Source organism: Lepidochelys olivacea, assembly GCF_965140295.1.
Source record: "Lepidochelys olivacea isolate rLepOli2 genome assembly, chromosome: 3".
NCBI lineage: Eukaryota > Metazoa > Chordata > Testudines > Cheloniidae > Lepidochelys > Lepidochelys olivacea.
In genome coordinates this window covers 115,165,600-115,185,728 of record NC_140413.1, presented here as the reverse complement: position 1 = coordinate 115,185,728, position 20,129 = coordinate 115,165,600, and the positions used below count along the sequence as shown (strand labels likewise).

The following is a 20,129-nucleotide window of genomic DNA, read 5'->3' as shown; positions in this document are numbered from 1 at the left end:
GAGAGCATGCGTCGCAGGATGAGATGCTTCGGATTATGAGGGACTAAGCAGATATGTTGAGGTGCCTGGTTGAACTGCAGGAACAGAAGCAGGAAGAGTCCCACTGCAGACCCTGGTGGACAGCCAGCCAGCATCACCTGGTGCAGAATCACCCTCCCCCAAGCGTTTCATGAGGCATGAGCAAAAAGTCCATTATCCCTTTCAGTTAACTCGAGGGGGAGGGTACAAGGAACAGAAGGTGCCCATTCACAGACCTTTGATGGTCTGGAATGCAGTGTTATGTTACACAGCTAAAAATGTTTCTCCTGTTCCAACTTTACAAGCCCTTTTCCCCAAGGTTACCTTTTCTTTCTGCTCTCCTTCTTTACTTATATTTGTTAAATAAAGTAAATGGATTCAAGAAATAAATGTTCTTTATTGCGTAGAAGCAGTGGGTTTGGGCAGGGGGTTGGCTTTACAGGAACATGACACAAGCCAGGTGAAGGTTTGGGAAAGCTCAATGCAGACAAGCAGCTCACATTACTGCAACTCATTACTGAAACAGCTTTTCAAAGCCTTGCGGATATGCAGCGCCCCTTGCTGTGCTCTTCTTATTCCCCTGGTGTCTGGCTGCTCAAAAACAGCTGCCATGCAATCTGTCTCAACTGCCCACCCCGGCAGAAAATTTTTCCCCCTTTTTTCCCCACGGATATTATGGAGCACACAACAGGCAGCTATAATCATGGGGATGTTCTCCTCACTAAGGTCCAACCTTGTTAGTAAACTTCTCCAGTGCCCTTTTAAACGACCAAAGGTACATTCAACCACCATTCTGCACTTGCTGAGCCTATAGTTGAACTGTTCCTTACTGCTGTCCGGGCAGCCGGTGCATGGCTTCATGAGCCCTGGGAGCAAGGGGTAGTCTGGGGTAGGATAACTATAGGCAGGATAACTATAGGCATCTCAATGTCGTCATTGTTCATTTTGTGGTCTGGAACGAAAGACCCAGATTGCAGCTTTTTGAACAGACCTGAGTTCCTAAAGATGCGCACGTCATGAATCTTTCCTGACTAGCCTACACTGATGACAGTGAAACACCCTCTGTGATCCATCAGCACTTGCAACACCATTGGAAAGTATCCCTTTTGGTTTATATACTCTTTGGCAAGGTGGTCTGGTGCCAAGATGGGGATATGTGTGCCATCTACTGCCCCACCGCAGTTAGGGAACCCCCTTGCAGCAAAACCATCCACTATCTCCTGCACATTTCTCAGACTCACTACCCTTCGTAGCAGAAGTCATAGAATCATAGAATATCAGGGTTGGAAGGGACCTCAGGAGGTCATCTAGTCCAACCCCCTGCTCAAAGCAGGACCAATCCCCAATTAAATCATCCCAGCCAGGGCTTTGTCAAGCCTGACCTTAAAAACTTCTAAGGAAGGAGATTCTACCACCTCCCTAGGTAATGCATTCCAGTGTTTCACCACCCTCCTAGTGAAGAATTTTTCCTAATATCCAACCTAAACCTCCCCCACTGCAACTTGAGACCATTAATCCTTGTCCTGTCCTCTTCTAGCACTGAGAATAGTCTAGAACCATCCTCTCTGGAACCACCTCTCAGGTAGTTGAAAGCAGCCATCAAATCCCCTCTCATTCTTCTCTTCTGCAGACTAAACAATCCCAGTTCCCTCAGCCTCTCCTCACAAGTCATGTGTTCCAGACCCCTAATCATTTTTGTTGCCCTTCGCTGGACTCTCTCCAATTTATCCACATCCTTCCTGTAGTGTGGGGCCCAAAACTGGACACAGTACTCCAGATGAGGCCTCACCAATGTCGAATAGAGGGGAACGATCAGGTCCCTTGATCTGCTGGCAATGCCCCTACTTATACATCCCAAAATGCAATTGGCCTTTTTGGCAACAAGGGCACACTGCTGACTCATATCCAGCTTCTCGTCCACTGTCACCCCTAGGTCCTTTTCCGCAGAACTGCTGCCTAGCCATTCGGTCCCTAGTCTGTAGCTGTGCATTGGGGTTCTTCCGTCCTAAGTGCAGGACCCTGCATTTATCCTTATTGAATCTCATCAGATTTCTTTTGGCCCAATCCTCCAATTTGTCTAGGTCCCTCTGTATCCTATCCCTGCCCTCCAGCGTATCAACCACTCCTCCCAGTTTAGTATCATCGGCACATTTGCTGAGAGTGCAATCCACACCATCCTCCAGATCATTTATGAAGATATTGAACAAAACCGGCCCCAGGACCGACCCCTGGGGCACTCCACTTGACACCGGCTGCCAACTAGACATGGAGCCATTGATCACTACCCATTGAGCCTGACAATCTAGCCAGCCTTCTATCCACCTTATAGTGCATTCATCCAGCCCATACTTCTTTAACTTGCTGACAAGAATACTGTGGGAGACTATGTCAAAAGCTTTGCTAAAGTCAAGAAACAATACATCCACTGCTTTCCCTTCATCCACAGAACCAGTAATCTCATCATAGAAGGCGATTAGATTAGTCAGGCATGACCTTCCCTTGGTGAATCCATGCTGACTGTTCCTGATCACTTTCCTCTCATGTAAGTGCTTCAGGATTGATTCCTTGAGGACCTACTCCATGATTTTTCCGGGGACTGAGGTGAGGCTGACTGGCCTGTAGTTCCCAGGATCCTCCTTCTTCCCTTTTTAAAAGATTGGCACTACATTAGCCTTTTTCCAGTCATCTAGGACTTCCCCCATTCGCCACGAGTTTTCCAAGATAATGGCCAGTGGCTCTGCAATCACAGCCGCCAATTCCTTTAGCACTCTCGGATGCAACTCGTCCGGCTCCATGGATTTGTGCACGTCCAGCTTTTCTAAATAGTCCCTAACCACCTCTTTCTCCACAGAGGGCTGGCCATCTACTCCCCATGTTGTGATGCCCAGCGCAGCAGTCTGGGAGCTGTCCTTGTTAGTGAAGACAGAGGCAAAAAAAGCATTGAGCACATTAGCTTTTTCCACATCCTCTGTCACTAGGTTGCCTCCCTCATTCAGTAAGGGGCCCACACTTTCCTTGGCTTTCTTCTTGTTGCCAACATACCTGAAGAAACCCTTCTTGTTACTCTTAACATCTCTTGCTAGCTGCAGCTCCAGGTGCGATTTGGCCCTCCTGATTTCATTCCTACATGCCCGAGCAGTATTTTTATACTCTTCCCTGGTCATATGCCCAACCTTCCACTTCTTGTAAGCTTCTTTTTTATGTTTAAGATCCGCTAAGATTTCACCATTAAGCCAAGCTGGTCGCCTGCCATATTTACTATTCTTTCGACTCATCGGGATGGTTTGTCCCTGTAACCTCAACAGGGATTCCTTGAAATACAGCCAGCTCTCCTGGACTCCTTTCCCCTTCATGTTAGTCCCCCAGGGGATCCTACCCATCCGTTCCCTGAGGGAGTCGAAGTCTGCTTTCCTGAAGTCCAGGGTCCGTATCCTGCTGCTTACCTTTCTTCCCTGCGTCAGGATCCTGAACTCAACCAACTCATGGTCACTGCCTCCTAGATTCCCGTCCACTTTTACTTCCCCCACTAATTCTTCCCGGTTTGTGAGCAGCAGGTCAAGAAAAGCTCCCCCCCTAGTTGGCTCCTCTAGCACTTGCACCAGGAAATTGTCCCCTACGCTTTCCAAAAACTTCCTGGATTGTCTATGCACCGCTGTATTGCTCTCCCAGCAGATATCAGGAAGATTAAAGTCACCCATGAGAACCAGGGCCTGCGATCTAGTAGCTTCTGCGAGTTGCCGGAAGAAAGCCTCATCCACCTCATCCCCCTGGTCTGGTGGTCTATAGCAGACTCCCACCACTACATCACTCTTGTTGCTCACACTTCTAAACTTAATCCAGAGACACTCAGGTTTTTCTGCAGTTTTGTACCGTAGCTCTGAGCAGTCATACTGCTCCCTTACATACAGTACTACTCCCCCACCTTTTCTGCTCTGCCTGTCCTTCCTGAACAGTTTAAGTCTGTTAATGGCCCTGCACATATGGAGCATAGCAGCTCCCATCGTTTATTTACCTACTCCAAATTGATTCACCACTGACTGGTAACTGTCTGGTGTTGCAAGTCTCCAAACAGCGATTGCCACTCGCTTCTTCACTGTAGGAACAGCTCTCATTTTTTGTGTTGCTGAACTGCAGGGCAGGGGAAAGCTCTGCACAAAGTTCCTGGAAGGTGGCCTTCCGCATTTGAAAGTTCCGCTGCCACTGCTCGTCATCCCATACCTGCAAAACGATGCGGTCACCCAGTCAGTGCCTGTTTCATGGGACCAGAAACGGTGCTCAATAGAGTGCAGCTGCTCTGTGACTGCCAGCAGCAAATGTGAATTGTTTTTTTTTTTTTCAATAGCTTACAGTAGGGCTGCTTGCAGGACATCGCTATGTTCTGTGTGGCGGGCCCTACTTCGGGTCTGGAAATACTGAAGAAGAAGGTGCGAGGTGTTTGAGACGCTCATAGCGAGAGTGCATAACTGAGCAGGCGCCATGCTTCTGGGGTTATGGTGTACGCATGGCAATTTTAAGGCGCGAAAACCACTGGGTTGTTTGCTGTTGATATGAGGGAGAGAGCACAGTGCATCATGGTATGCCGACGCAATGTTCCCATTCTCCCCTATGACAGTGTTTTGGTCCCGTGAGGCATTGCACAAAGTTCCCAAGACATACTACGGCAAGTTGCACTTTGGGACAGCTACTCAAGATGCACTGCTTTGTGTGCCGATGCAGGACTGCTAGTGAGGACACACCCCACGAGACAACGAGCATGGCGTGGCAACGCACAATCGACTTAATTCGGAGGCTCAAGGTCGAACTAGATCAAGTTGACTTAATTTTGTAGTGTAGACAAGCCCTCAGTATAAGATGAGAGAACAGATGTATACAGATCCCGAGGGAGTACAGTGAACCAATGAGAGAATATTGGTCAGTATAATAGGATGTGGTCTCCATACACCAGCAGTCTAACCATTGTCAAGATTTTTGTAAGCATCACAGAAAAGGAGCATCCACAAAATAGGATTAGAATTAAACAAAGCATATTATCTAACTGATACTGACAAAAATCTTTTGCATGAATCAGAACATGTGAGACAACTCATTGCCTGGGAATATTTTTAATTTTATGTGTATTGAACTCTTTGAATAGACATGGACTTTAGCACCAATGCTGTAAAGTGAAATACTGTTTTGTATTATGACAGGTTTCAGAGTAGCAGCCATGTTAGTCTGTATTCGCAAAAAACAGGAGTATTTGTGGCACCTGATAATAGCTCATCTTAATTAATTAGCCTCTTACTCCACCTTTTCATGTTCTCTGTATATATGTATGTGTGTGTGTGTGTATATATATATATATATATATATATACACACACACATACACACACATATATATCTCATCTTACTATACGTTCCATTCTATGCATCCGATGAAGTGGGCTGTAGCCCACAAAAGCTCATGCTCTGATAAATTTGTTAGTCTCTAAGGTGCCACAAGTAGTCCTATTTTATATTAAATATTTTAATGCTTTACTGGAGACAGGAAGCAAACAGCCTGAGATTATCTAGATAATAAAGCTAGTTGCTTCCTTTTTAAATTTTCACTAAAATATATTTAAAATAATTTATTTGTTATAGGTGAGAATTAACCTCAAATGTCTATATTCTGCAAAGAATATCATCGTAATTGAGTTCAGGTAGTGAAGTAATGAAGTTATTAAAATCTGCTTTACATTATTTAAAATGCTTCAGTCCTGATAAGAGAAAATAGTTCAGAGAATTAACAAACCCAGATTACTCTTAACGAGGGTGGTCAATTAATCGCAGTTAACTCACACAATTAACTCAAAAAAATGAATGGCGATTAATCAGTTTAACAATACTGTAGCGCAATCTCTTTATCATGAAAGTTGAACTTACAAATGTAAAATTATGTATAAAAAATAATTGCATTCAAAAATAAAACAATGTAAAATTTTAGAATTGACAAGTCCACTGAGTCCTACTTCTTGTTCAGCCAATCACTCAAACAAACAAGTTTGTTTACATTTGCAGGAGATAATGCTGACCAGTTCTTGTTTACAGTGTCACTTGGCATTCACATAGTACCGCTGTAGCTGGCCTCCTTCCTATCATCTTAACCAGGGGTCTCAAACTCAAATGACCACGAGGGCCACATGAGGACAAATACATTGGCCCGAGGGCCTCATCACTGACCGCCCCTCAGCTGCCCTGGCCCGACCCCCACTCAACCCCTTCCATGAGGTCCCTCCCCTGCCCCACCTCTTCCCACCCCTTCCCTGCCCCCATTCCAACCCCTTCCCCAAAATCCCCACCCCAACTCTGCCCTCCCCCTGACCCCAGGGGGTGCAGGAGCAGTGTGGAGTGAGGCAGGGGGCTCAGGGCAGGGGGTCAGGGTGCAGGAGGGGTGCGGGGTGAGGCAGGGGGCTCAGGGCAGGGGGGCAGGGTGCAGGGTGAAGCAGGGGGCTCACGGCAGGGGGTCGGAGTGCAGGAGGGGTGCAGAGTGCGGCAGGGGGTTCGGCTGTAGGAGGGGTTTGGGGGCCGGGCTCTGGCCCAGAGCGCACCGGGGGGGGGGGGCAGGAAGCGGCTGGAACCTGGGGGGCGGGTCTTTGTGTTGCCCTGGCTGTGCCTCCAGACACCGCCCCCCCGCAACTCCCATTGGCTGGGAACGGCGGCCAATGGGAGCTTCGGGTGAGGTACCTGGAGGCGTGGCCAGGGCAACACATAGATCCCTGTGCACCCCCACCCCCAGGTCCTGGCCGCTTCCTGGAGTGGCACGGGGGCAGGGCAGACAGGCAGGGAGTGCGCTGGGCCAGAGCCGCTCTAGGTAAACGCTGGGAGGGAGGGTGTTGCAGAAAATAACCCGCATGTTTGAGACTCCTGTGCTAAAGATTCGTACATCCCTTCATGCTTCAACAACCATTCCAGAGGACATGTGTCCATGCTGATGATGGGTTCTGCTCAATAACTATCCAAAGCAGTACGGATCAAGGCATGGTCATTTTCATCATCTGAGTCAGATGCCACCAACAGAAGGTTGATTTTCTTTTTTGGTGGTTTGGATTCTATAGTTTCTGCATTGGAGTGTTGCTCTTTTAAGACTTCTGAAAACATGCTCCACAACTCGTCCCTCTCAGATTTTGGAAGGCACTTCAGATTCTTAAACCTTAGGTCAAGTGCTGTAGCTATCTTTAGAAATCTCACATTGGTACCTTCTTTGCATTTTGTCAACTCTGCAGTGAAAGTGTTCTTAAAACAACAACATCCGAGACTGTTATAACATGAAATATATAGCAGAATACAGGTAAAACAGAGCAGGAGACATACAACTCTCCTCCAAGGAGTTCAGCCACAAATTTAATTAACACATTTTTTTTTTAAAATGAGCATTATCAGCATGGTAGTATGTCCTCTGGAATGGTGGCTGAAGCATAAAGGTAGACATGAATCTTTAGCGCATCGGACATGTAAAATCTTGCGATGCCGGCTACAATGGTGCCATGCGAACACCTGTTCTCACTTTCAGGTGACACTGAAAACAAGAAGCAGGCAGCATTATCTTCTGCAAATGTACACAAAATTTGTCTGAGCAATTGGCTGAACAAAAAGTAGGACTCAGTGGACTTGAAGGCTCTAAATTTTTACATTGTTTTATTTTTGAATGCAGTAATTTTTTATACATAATTCTATATTTGTAAGTTCAACTTTCATGATAAAGAGGTTGCACTACAGTACTTGTATTAGGTAAATTGAAAAATACTAAATCTTGTTTTGTACAGTGCAAATGTTTGTAATGAAAAATAAATATAAAGTGAGCACTGCACACTTTGCATTCTGTGTTGTAATTGAAATCAATGTATTTGAAAATGTAGAAAAAATCCAAAAATATTTAATTTCAATTGATATTCTATTAACAGGGAGATTAAAATGGCAATTAATCATGATTAATTTTTTTAATCGCTTGACAGACCTACTTTTAACCCTTAAAATGATTTTTCTGTTTTAATGACACTATTTTTAGTCCTCACCATTACAGAATGCCAACTACAATCATCTAATCTTATATTTTATCTGTGTGTGATTTGCACATACACAAGCACTTTCCTTCAAGCAGACAAAAGAGTACTTTAGACTCCTACGTATAAAATTTCAGGATCCTTCTGTGAGAACACAATTTGTCTTTGTGGGAGAATGCGTGTACACATCTGTGTGAGTGCACATGTGTGTGATGGGGATGTTATTGAAAAGATAGACAATTCCCATGAACCATCTGATGGCTACTCTGCTGTACATGTTTTAAAGATGAAACAGTGGAACAAAACCAGAAAGAAAGAGCAACAAACATCATGTCTTAGAACAAAAAGAATGATATAGCTTATCAACATCACTATACTCCCACTCTTTTGAGTCAGTGTTCCTTTATGTCCTCTAGGGACTATAGAAGTGAAATGCCAGTAGAGTTTTATGCAAAAACTCAGCTTGAACTAGGGAAACCTTCAAATTGCAAGTGAGCTTCTAAACATATGATCCTCCCCTCTATTCAAAGCTTATTATTGTTAGCAGCAGATCCTAGGGGCCCTAATCATGCACTAGGCAAGTTACAAAACACATAGCAAAAAGATGGCCCCCGCTCCAAACAGCTTAAAATCTAAGTAAAACAAACAACAAACCATTTCCTCCTATGCTGTTTTTAATAAGGCTTTTAATAGTTTCTACAAATCTAGCCTGTTTGTTTCTATAATCCACAATTTATCTCACATTAAATGAACTACCTGTATAACTATCACAGCTGTAAAATTAACATATCAAAATCTACTGTGGATTCTAGTCCACTGAATTTATTTTTACCTTGGACTTTATTGTTCAGTAAGTTTTCATACAGCACTGCGAGCGATCTGTTTTAAAACATGACAACTAAAGCTAGCTGAAAAAGAGTTCCACAGTGTCTGCTCTTAAAGCATGTTTTTTAAAGTTATGTGTCCTGAATTGTCTGGTTCAAGTGACCTTCAGCCACAAAAACCCCAAAGGTACGTTTAATCAGAGACAACTGCATCTGAGGCACCTTAATCTGACACACTTTTAGATACATATAGGGCCTGAGCTTTTAATCTTTTTAAAGAGCTTTTAATCTTCGTTTCACTAGACAAACGAAGACTTCAAAAATAGCTCAATGGAGTTCGAAAATCCAGAAAATAGAAGGGAGTTAGTTAAAAGTTTCATTCTCTCATTAGCTCTTGTAGGCAACAAAACTCCCGGAGCAAAAAAGCACGGGCTGGTTACCCATGAGAATGAACCCCGAACAGACCTTTGGCACCTCAGGCACACTCTTGAACAAATGGATTAAAAATCTTCTCAGAATGACGTTTGTAGCTATAAAAGCAATGCCCCCCCAAAGACCCACATCAGACATCTCCAAAGGCCCCTTAAAAATTTATGGAGAATTTCACAATGCCTCGAAATGTACAGCTGCCACTTATTTTGCGACCCATTCCTAAAAAACTATATATACAAACTATCAACAGCATAGTGTATACATTTAATAAGGGAAATTCTTGGTTATCAAAAAATTGCAGGAAGCAAATCATGCATAAAGCAAAATATGCAAGATTATCAATAGCTGACAAGGTGTTTATGGTATTTATCACCCCTTGCTATGATTTGTACTTTAACTACAACATGAGTTACAGGGCAACCATATTACCACTCCACAGAGTTGTTAGATACTGTTGTTTCTCTGCTACACATTGTATAAATAAATGTCAAATGTTATAGGAGCAGTTCACAAGAGTATCATTCATGACAGACATGGATAAAACACTATGAAAACATTATGTACAGTTAAAACTAGCATAATAGCCACATCAGATGTAAAAGTTCCTGAAGTGCGACATTTATTATATCCAGAGCTGGTACCATTACCTATTGTTAAGGGTGCCCAATACTTCCTATTATTAGCTCCTGTTTTCAGTTGCTTACAGTTTTGCCAAACATTAACAACTCTTCAGGTTGAAATTTCCATGCCAGGTGTCTGCCTTAGGCTGATTTTATTTTATTTTAAAAGTTTCAGCAAAAATGGTTCAGTCATCTCCGAGAATGAAATTAGGAGTAAGGTATTTTGCTCATATTAAAAAAAAATTCTTCCTCTCATTGAAGCTCTAGTGCCTCCATTAAGCTTTGGAGGAGGGTCTTGAAATTTGCTCACAGGAGGTCTTGAATGAAAGCCAGAGTCACACTGGTCATTAATATTGCTGGTGAAACGTACATACAGATACAGGGTAAGGAGTTATATATGTATCCTGAAAATATGTTCTCATATGGAGAAACAGGTTTCCTGTCAGATAAAAACGCTTATTCGCCTGTCTCTCTGTCGGGACGTATATTAAGCACTGCAAACTAACACAGTGGAGACACATTTACATGCAAAGTCAACAAAGGGATATGAAGTCAACAAGGGCGAGAGAGTGGGGAAACCTCGGGTAAAAACTTATCCTTGATTTCACGATAAGCATATCTCAATGTTGTGGTAATAAGCAAGGTGCTGATCCTGAACTGAATCATACCATCTGATGTGTATATTGTCCCTTGAGGACAGCAGACCTGCTATTTCTGTGAGTGTTCAGTGGAGAAGGGGCTGGAGCCCGGACATTAAAGAGGAATGCTTCAAAGGGACTCAAGTGCATTGTTTGTTAACCTGCAAGGCAAAGTCAGGGCTGGCATTGCCCAAAGGAGTGACTGGGTGGCCAACAGGCTAGTGGTATCAGGGAGCTGATACTCTGTTAAGCACAAACAAGTTTCTCTCACTGGATGGCACGCAGTGAGAAGGTGACTCACAGTCCTGGGTACCCTGAAAACCATCACAGGATGTTTCAGCCATAGCATGGAATGAACCAGAACAGACTAGTGCCACATAAAAGGCAGAAATCAGTACTGTGTAGAAGGGTGAATAAAGAAATACACAATGAAAAATAACTGAAAAATAAAAGTGTGGCTCTCATGACTAAATGCCCCTGAATCAAATAAAACTATTCTAACATTTATCATTTTCTTTTAAAATAACACAGCAAAACAACAGCTCTTTACATGATACCATTTCCGAACAGATACACACAGTGCTAATAGATTTCAGAGTAACAGCCGTGTTAGTCTGTATTCGCAAAAAGAAAAGGAGTACTTGTGGCACCTTAGAGACTAACCAATTTATTAGAGCATAAGCTTTCGTGAGCTATAACAAAGAAAATAACAAAGAAAATATATATATATATAAAATATATATATATAAAATAAAATATTATATTATATATATATTATATATACATATATTATATATATATTATATATATTATATTATAATATAAAATATTATATATAAAACAACATATAACAAAGAAAATAACAGAACGCCACTAGCCGTCACCTTCAGCCCCAACTAAAACCCCTCCAACGCATTATTATATATATATATTATATAATTATAATATAAAATATTATATATAAAATAACATATAACAAAGAAAATAACAGAACGCCACTAGCCGTCACCTTCAGCCCCCAACTAAAACCCCTCCAACGCATTATTAAGGATCTACAACCTATCCTGAAGGATGACCCAACACTCTCACAAATCTTGGGAGACAGTCCAGTCCTTGCCTACAGACAGCCTCGCAACCTGAAGCAAATACTCACCAACAACCACATACCACACAACAGAACCACTAACCCAGGAACTTATCCTTGCAACAAAGCCCGTTGCCAATTGTGCCCACATATCTATTCAGGGGACACCATCACAGGGCCTAATAACATCAGCCACACTATCAGAGGCTCGTTCACCTGCACATCCACCAATGTGATATATGCCATCATGTGCCAGCAATGCCCCTCTGCCATGTACATTGGTCAAACTGGACAGTCTCTACGTAAAAGAATAAATGGACACAAATCAGATGTCAAGAATTATAACATTCATAAACCAGTCGGAGAACACTTCAATCTCTCTGGTCACGCGATCACAGACATGAAGGTCGCTATCTTAAAACAAAAAAACTTCAAATCCAGACTCCAGCGAGAAACTGCTGAATTGGAATTCATTTGCAAATTGGATACTATTAATTTAGGCTTAAATAGAGACTTGGAGTGGCTAAGTCATTATGCAAGGTAGCCTGTTTCCTCTTGTTTTTTCCTACCCCCCCCCCCCCCAGATGTTCTGGTTTAACTTGGATTTTAACTTGAAGAGTGGTCAGTTTGGATGAGCTATTACCAGCAGGAGAGTGAGTTTGTGTGTGTATGGGGGTGGGGGGGATGTGAGAAAACCTGGATTTGTGCAGGAAATAGCCCAACTTGATTGTCATGCACATTGTGTAAAGAGTTGTCACTTTGGATGGGCTATCACCAGCAGGAGAGTGAATTTGTGTGGGGGGGTGGAGGGTGAGAAAACCTGGATTTGTGCTGGAAATGGCCCACCTGATGATCACTTTAGATAAGCTATTACCAGCAGGACAGTGGGGTGGGAATAGGTATTGTTTCATATTCTCTGTGTATATATAAAGCCTGCTGCAGTTTCCACGATATGCATCTGAGGAAGTGAGCTGTAGCTCACGAAAGCTTATGCTCTAATAAATTGGTTAGTCTCTAAGGTGCCACAAGTACTCCTTTTCTTTTAGTGCTAATAGAGTGATACAAACCAGACAGCAGAATCAAAGCTACTTCATGACTGATGTACCCCAAAAGGTAGTCTGGATACCAATTTAGCACCCAAATTCATGGAAGCATTTTTCTTGGTTCTGGGTGATCTCTGGTTTCTGTTATTGAATGTCACCAAAACACACATACATTTCTTTCAGAGTAGCAGCCGTGTTAGTCTGTATCCGCAAAAAGAAAAGGAGTACCCGTGGCACCTCAGAGACTAACAAATTTATTAGAGCATAAGCTTTCGTGAGCTACAGCTCACTTCATCGGATGCATACAGTGGAAAATATAGTGGGGAGATCTTATATACACAGAGAACATGAAACAGTGGGTGTTACCATACAGATTGTAACAAGAGTGATCAGGAAAGGTGAGCTATTGCCAACAGGAAGAGGGGGACGACCTTTTGTAGTGATAATCAAGGTGGGCCATTTCCAGCAGTTGACAAGAACAATGGGGGGAGGGGAGGAAAATAAACAAGGGGAAATAGTTTTACTTGGTAATAGCTCACCTTTCCTGATTACTCTTGTTACAGTCTGTATGATAACACCCATTGTTTCATGTTCCTGTGTATATAAGATCTCCCCACTATATCTTCCACTGTAGGCATCTGATGAAGTGAGCTGTAGCTCATGAAAGCTTATGCTCTAATAAATTTGTTAGTCTCTGAGGTGCCTCAAGTACTCCTTTTCTTTTTGCGGATACATTTCTTTATACAGCTGCATGAAAGAAAAACCTTTGCAAGAGAAACCTATTCTGCTCAAAAAAGGAAAACTACAGTGAAATGCACAGCATGACAAACTATTTTAATATAACAACATTCCTTGGATGAAATCAAAAACATGTTGTATCAAATTCCTTCTGTAACCAATAATCCATTAAAAAAACTCAAAACGAAAAAATTGATGATGTTTTGAATTCTTGTGTGCTGAAATTCTTAAAAACTGGGGAATTAATTTCAATATGTTGAGTGGATAGGGAGTTGTATGTATCACGGCATGGACTAAATATTATTACAGTTGAATTTTTCAACAATAAAAATCTATGTACAAAAAGCCAGAGAGCTACTTGCATTTGGCACAAAGTTTTCTAGGATGACACAAACTAAGCTTCTAACACTCCATTATTTATTTTGCTCAATATAAATTCCTGTAATAGAACCAAACGAATAATCCACAACTAATAATTTATTTCAAAGAATTCTGTTGCTATTCCAATTTCCCTAAAATATATGAACTATTCAAAACTATTTTTTAAGAATATTGTTCACTTGTTGTGATTGGTCAGAAGTCACCCTGTATTGTTTCTGGCTGGAGAAGCATAATCCTTGTCAGATTTCTGGTAAAAATACTGACCCGAAGAAAATTTTAAATTCTCTTTCCAAAAGCAACAAAGCTCAATTTCTTCTCTACAAACATTACGTCAATAAAGGGTCAGACTGCAGGCGCAAGCCCAGTCATGCAAGGCAATAAGTGGGTGTAAGGCACCCATGTTTCAGGTCTCCCATGTTCCATAATTCAGAATCAGACAGCAGCGTAGGGGAGAGCAACCTCTGTGAGGCTGTTATTTCCTCTCCACTATTCCCCACCCAAGGAGGAAGGATTTAGTGAGAGCCTTGGTTCCACCCACTCAACGAGCCAACAGCATAACTACCTGATGTATGCATCAGGTAGAAACCTAACCTAGTGCAGGGTACTTCCTTCCTATCACATTAAGGTGGAAATGGAAGGCAGACTGTGATTGGGACAATTCACTACTCCTTGTCTGGAACTCACGTCAAAGCCATAAGTGAGGCCAAAAGGTTCATGGAAAGCAAATACAAGGGAGGAACTAACACAGCTCAAGTTAATTAGTTAAAGCATATAAATTTGCTTTGAGCCCTAAAAAGTTAAGTGAAGGAAGAATGGCTGGAGTAATATGGAATCTTAAAACAAGGACTAACGAGACCTCTAAAAAAGGTTCACAAGTTGAACTCACCTCTAAAGTCTGCATTAGTGTTGGCTTAATTGCATCCTTCATCAAAACTGCCAAAGCACCTGTTACTCCCTAAAAAACAAGAGTGCACATTATAAGAATCCCTATTTTATACCCATTCAAACAGTTTAAGTTTAATGAGTTTGAAATATAAAACTTTAGTTCTAAAGGGAAAACTGGTTCACAAAAAAAGGGAAATGTTTTTCACTGTACACATTGTAATACTGTGCAATCACCATTATAAGAGAAATCTATTTAGATTTAGTTACTTTATGGCCTTTATTACAATAGTATCAGAATGCCTCACAAATATCAATGGATTTACCCTCAAAACATCCGCGAGAAATATGGTAGAGAAATATTTTTTCCATTTCACAGAGAGAGAACTGAGACAGAGAGAGAAACAGTGATTAGCCCAAGGTCACTCACAGGAGAGAAAGAACAAAAATGGAGAGGAAAGAGAACCAAAGTGTAGGCCCATCAAGAACATTAAGAAAGGAAAGGACAACAAGCTTGCCAATACTACACAAAGAAATGAAAGACGTACTTCGCTCATGAGAGAATGGACATCAGTAGCATGGGTTTCTAGGTACAAAGGTGGAGAAATGAACTGGTAGTCTCTGCAAGATCTATATAATCATATGGTTGAGAAGAGAATGTAAATAGATACCATGAGATTGCCTCTCATTTTTATTCCCCTGTACTAACTGTACAGAACTCCTCAAACAGCTCTGCCAATTAATCTACATTTGAACCAACAGGCCCAGCAATGTAAACCCTGAAAATAATACATTATGAGGCAATTTTGCAATAATTCCTATTACTACTAATTTGCATCAAATTAATTTTTCACTTGTAACATCAGATTTGAACCCAGGTCTCCAGAAGAGAAAGGAATAATGTATGATACTTTTCCTCTGGTAATAATGAATTAAGGAAACTGAGGCCACACTTTATGATTTCTTTGTTAAATATTGCCATGTTGTAAGTCTCTCTTTTACAAGAGTTTAAATATCCAGTCATCACAAAATGAACTACACTGAAATGGGATGAGACAATGGTAATGAGATAATATATTTGTCCTTTGTCTATGGATTAATACTGAATAGATTTTCAGTTGCACATTACTTTCTTAAAAAAAAATCTTGTTTACATATTGGGGATCAGAAACAAAGAAGCGCAAAATTCCGATGGTTACCAAAATGGATATGGGTCTATCATTTCTCGCATAGAGAGAGAAGGTGCTATTCCATCTCTGACTAACAGTCTAATGATAAACACAGAGACACATGAAATAGACATATTAAAAAAAAATCAGATTGTCACCACGTCTCACTGTTCCTTTTCATACAGCCACAAACCCACCAAAATAACATATTGTAGCTAAGAACAGGTCATTTATTTTAGACAAAAAGAAAAAAATTGAGATGAAATGCCATTGAAAAGTCAGCATCAAGTTAAGTACTCAATCAACTAGTGTACCATATGCTATATTGTGAAAGTTTATAAACCTTCATTTTCACTTCTATACTTTATTTATATATTTTTCCTCTTTATTGCCCCCAAGCTATTCAGTAAAAATGACTGATGATGCCATTGCTTTTGATTCCCTATATTCTGGACATTTAAAAAAAAAATTGTAAAGCGTAGATTTTAAAGGATATTAGATTTTTCATCTGTTCAACATGACTTTACTTGCTGTACAAGGAAACAACTTGACTCATTTCCAAAACCTGAAGCATTTACCAAACAAAACTTGAAGCACTGAATTCCCCACCCCAAAGCCTAACAATTTAAAATTAAACTAAACATTTCTCATTTTTAGCAATTTCTCCATTAAATCTCAGGTTACTGAATTGTGAGATTAGAAATCAAATACAGAACATGTCAAACATTGCTCTTCCTAGTTAAACAAGCGGACATTTTAAAGTCATGAACATAAAAGCCTGTTGTTTTGCCAATGCTGCACACTATGGCCACTCAGAACACTACAGTAGTAAGTTGGTGTAGAATTCTCATTCTCCTATTCCAAAAGCGCAGTCCCCTACCATTTGAACTAATGTTGGTTGTTAGCCGCATAGGGACTATGACACACAGCGGAGCATTTCAGATTCCACCTCGTGAAAAGCAGTGCAATACATACATGCTAGAAAGTACATTCCAATAGTAAAAACACTGCCAAAAAATGAAGGTAAGGACTTTAATTAACAAAAAGACAAAATTTTGTTCCTATGATGCAATTCTTTATGCTATCACACATTGTTTGCCACTTTCATAGGTAATGGAACCACATTTATTTAACCTGAATCATTACCCCACGCCAAAAGAAACAAGCACACACTGATATTTTCAGAGAACGAATGGAAAAATATTCGTATTGCAATGCTTTGTAGAACTAACCAAGAAGCACCCCTCCCCACATTCCCACTGGCAATATGTTTCAGGGTGGTTCAAAGCCGAGAGTTTGTTTGACTCCTGACTGAGTTTAGATGACTTAACAATGCTACTGAATTAAAAAAAAACCAAAACTAGTTTACACCTCCCAATTTGCTTGTAAATTTCTTCTCTTCCTCCCAGACAAAAACCTGGCCACAGTGATCCATACATTTGTCAACTCTGGACTCTATTTCTGTGTCTGAAGCTCAATGTGATGATAATGTAAAGCCTCTAGCTGGTACATAATGTGTCTGCCCACATTCTCCATGGATTAGACCACCATGAGTACCTCAGATCTGAACGGTTACTTCTCCACCAGCTTCCAGTCCACTTCCAAAGCCAATTCAAAGTCTTGGGCCTAATCTTCAATACCATTCATGGATCAGGTTCCAGCTACATTAGAGGCCATGGAGAAAATTTTACTAAAGCACTTCAGTGACTTAGAATCTTAAGTCCCAGTTTCAAAAATGACTTAGACATCTAGGAGCTTAAGTCTTCAAGTGCCTGTGTCTCTTTTGAAAACAGGAATTAGGTGCTTTTGAAAAATTTACCCCACATTTCCATTTGTGAGACACTGAGGCAGTTGTGCTCCTCCGAGACAATGCCTACTACAAAGTGCATGAGAGCTTTATCCAAAGCACCCTCAGTTGAGAAGATCTGGCTTTAGAGAGGAGGTTGGACTGCATGAAGCGCATTAGGAAATGAGAAAGCTGATTTACAGATTTTAAAGACATTTCAAGAACACTGACCATAGGGCAGAGGAGAACAACAGAGGGTTCCCTAGGAGGAAATTGAGTAACTGTGACTTTTCTTTGTTCCAGTCATAAGAATACCAAGTGTGGGATACATTTTTCTGAAGTTTTAGTACAGTAAACTGTTTATTAAACACAAAAACGTTGACTGTCAATAGCTGTATCTGAGTAGTCCCACTGACTTCAACAAGACCTGTTTGTGCTTAAAGTTAAGCATATGTGTTTTTGACGGACTGGGGCCTAAGTTTGCAGAAAAAAAATATTTGGGCTATAAAGTACTTATAAAATAAAAATGACACTGTAAATCTAATATATTTTAATAATTGTTAAAAAAAACTTGCATAATAACCTGAGAAGCTTCTTTTACTAAACAAATAGCTACATATTTGTTTAATATTATTCACAGCTGCTGAAATACTAAACTAGGGCATACCCATTTAATTTGACATGGAGATATGATACCTGTCCATCAAGCTTCTACTATATTATAGCAGCCAAAAAAGAAATTTAGCCTTCTGAATATTGTACAATGGACCTCACATTTTAGCAAATAATTCTTTACGTTCCATTACAGATGCTAGATATTTAATTCATTACACTTGTGGAAGCCGTCTTCTCAATTCATGAAATATTTAATTTCTCTCTACTTCTTCTCCTGCTCCCCAACCTGCTCTGTATCTGGTTTCCATCTGCCAATGTATATTTTAGGTTTTATTATTGTGTTATCATAAATATGTGGCATAGAAGGATGAAATTAAGAGCAACTGCATTTTTGTACAGAGTATTAAACATTATTCACATCCAGAAACAAATGAAAGAGACAGAGGATTAATGGTTTAGATTAATGTAAATTAAATAATGAACTAGAAACTATTTGTCAAAATATCATTTTAATGTATAAAAATAAATTTTGGGCAACAGAAATTCGTGGAATTTGGTTTATCTATACAAATTCTAGGCGTGGCTGGTAGTGTTGCCTATTATTAAGGTTGCCCATTATAAAAACCCTGCTTTCAGTTGCTTATAGCTTTGGAAAACTTTACCTGTTCAGGCAGAAATTTTCCATCCTGGGTATCTGCCTCAGGCTGAAATGTATTTTATTTTATTTAGTCAAATTTAAGCCAGAACAGTTCAGCCATTTTTGAGAATGAGATTATTGAAAAATATGATGCTTTTTGATGTTAAAAAATTCTGGTGACCGTCTCTTTGAAAAGCTCTAACGTTCCAAGGCTTTGGGGCAGGCACTTGAAATCTGGCAAGGGGATAGACCTGTGTGTCAGGGATGTGCCTTTTGCAGTCTCTGTGAAAAACTGTCCACATCTGGCTAAGTTACAAGCTTTCAAAAAATCAGTTTAAACATGCTCTGCAGAGACTGAGGATTTTAGCAGCTAAATGCTAAACTGAGCAATGGGGAGAAGGGGTGGAGAGGAGCAAGGGGGGAGCGGGGCCCTGGGAGGGGGAAGGAGCGGTGCGGGGCAGTGCCTTGGGAGGAAGGGCCACGGCTTGTGCGCTGATTGCCTGCCCCCTCCCCCCCCTTTTTAGGAAACTTCCACTGCTCCTGAGGCCAGGATGTACTGTCTACTCATGAAAAACCTGCTAACTGCTATTATCCACTTAGGATCCCACAGGCCAAAGAAGAGAAAAGAAGGAGGATTTGTATAGATGAAGGGATACAAGGCAGACATCATAAATGTACATACAGTGTAGAATGCTGGCTGCTGACAACATTCTGGCTATTTATGGCGTTAGGATTTGGTGCCAAGAAAAATGTTTATATACTTCTTTCACAGCTGAAAGTGGGAAGGGGCAATTTAGCAGACAACCTGGATTGCTGGATGGATGCTTGAATAAGAATAACCAATGTGTGTCCTTAAAAAACAGATCTTGCAGATGTGTAAAGTTAATTCTTCACAAACATTATCACTAACCTCAGTTAAGAACATTTTTTTTAAAAAAGATTACTGCTACAAGTATTCATCAGGCAGCCACCACTGTAATATTTGAGAATACTATAGAAGTACAATAGCAAACATTACCACCTGAAAAGGAGCTCCTTCATTCTCTGTAGCATCTAATTAGCTTGCCTTAGAGATGTGGAAATCTACCCAAGTAGCTTATGTGACAAGTGGTTTCAAAGCAGAGTTACCAGAAGGCTTGGACAAAGGTAAGTTTACATCCTGTTCCAACTGTGGCCAGATTATGGATCAAATGGGCCTAACCCTTAAAGCCCTACAAGCATTGTTAAAAACAAACTAAA

The 20,129-nt window shown here is 40.9% G+C and overlaps 1 protein-coding gene across 3 annotated transcripts in view; it reads right to left on the bottom strand.

Moving 5' to 3' along the window:
• Positions 1-20,129, bottom strand: part of MTHFD1L (methylenetetrahydrofolate dehydrogenase (NADP+ dependent) 1 like) — a 248,531-nt gene that overhangs the window by 135,695 nt on the left and 92,707 nt on the right. For all 3 annotated transcript variants that reach the window (XM_084624122.1, XM_084624120.1, XM_084624121.1), the window contains one exon: positions 14,688-14,756. In XM_084624122.1, the coding sequence (XP_084480248.1) occupies positions 14,688-14,756 (69 nt within the window). The remainder of the gene's footprint in view (positions 1-14,687; positions 14,757-20,129) is intronic.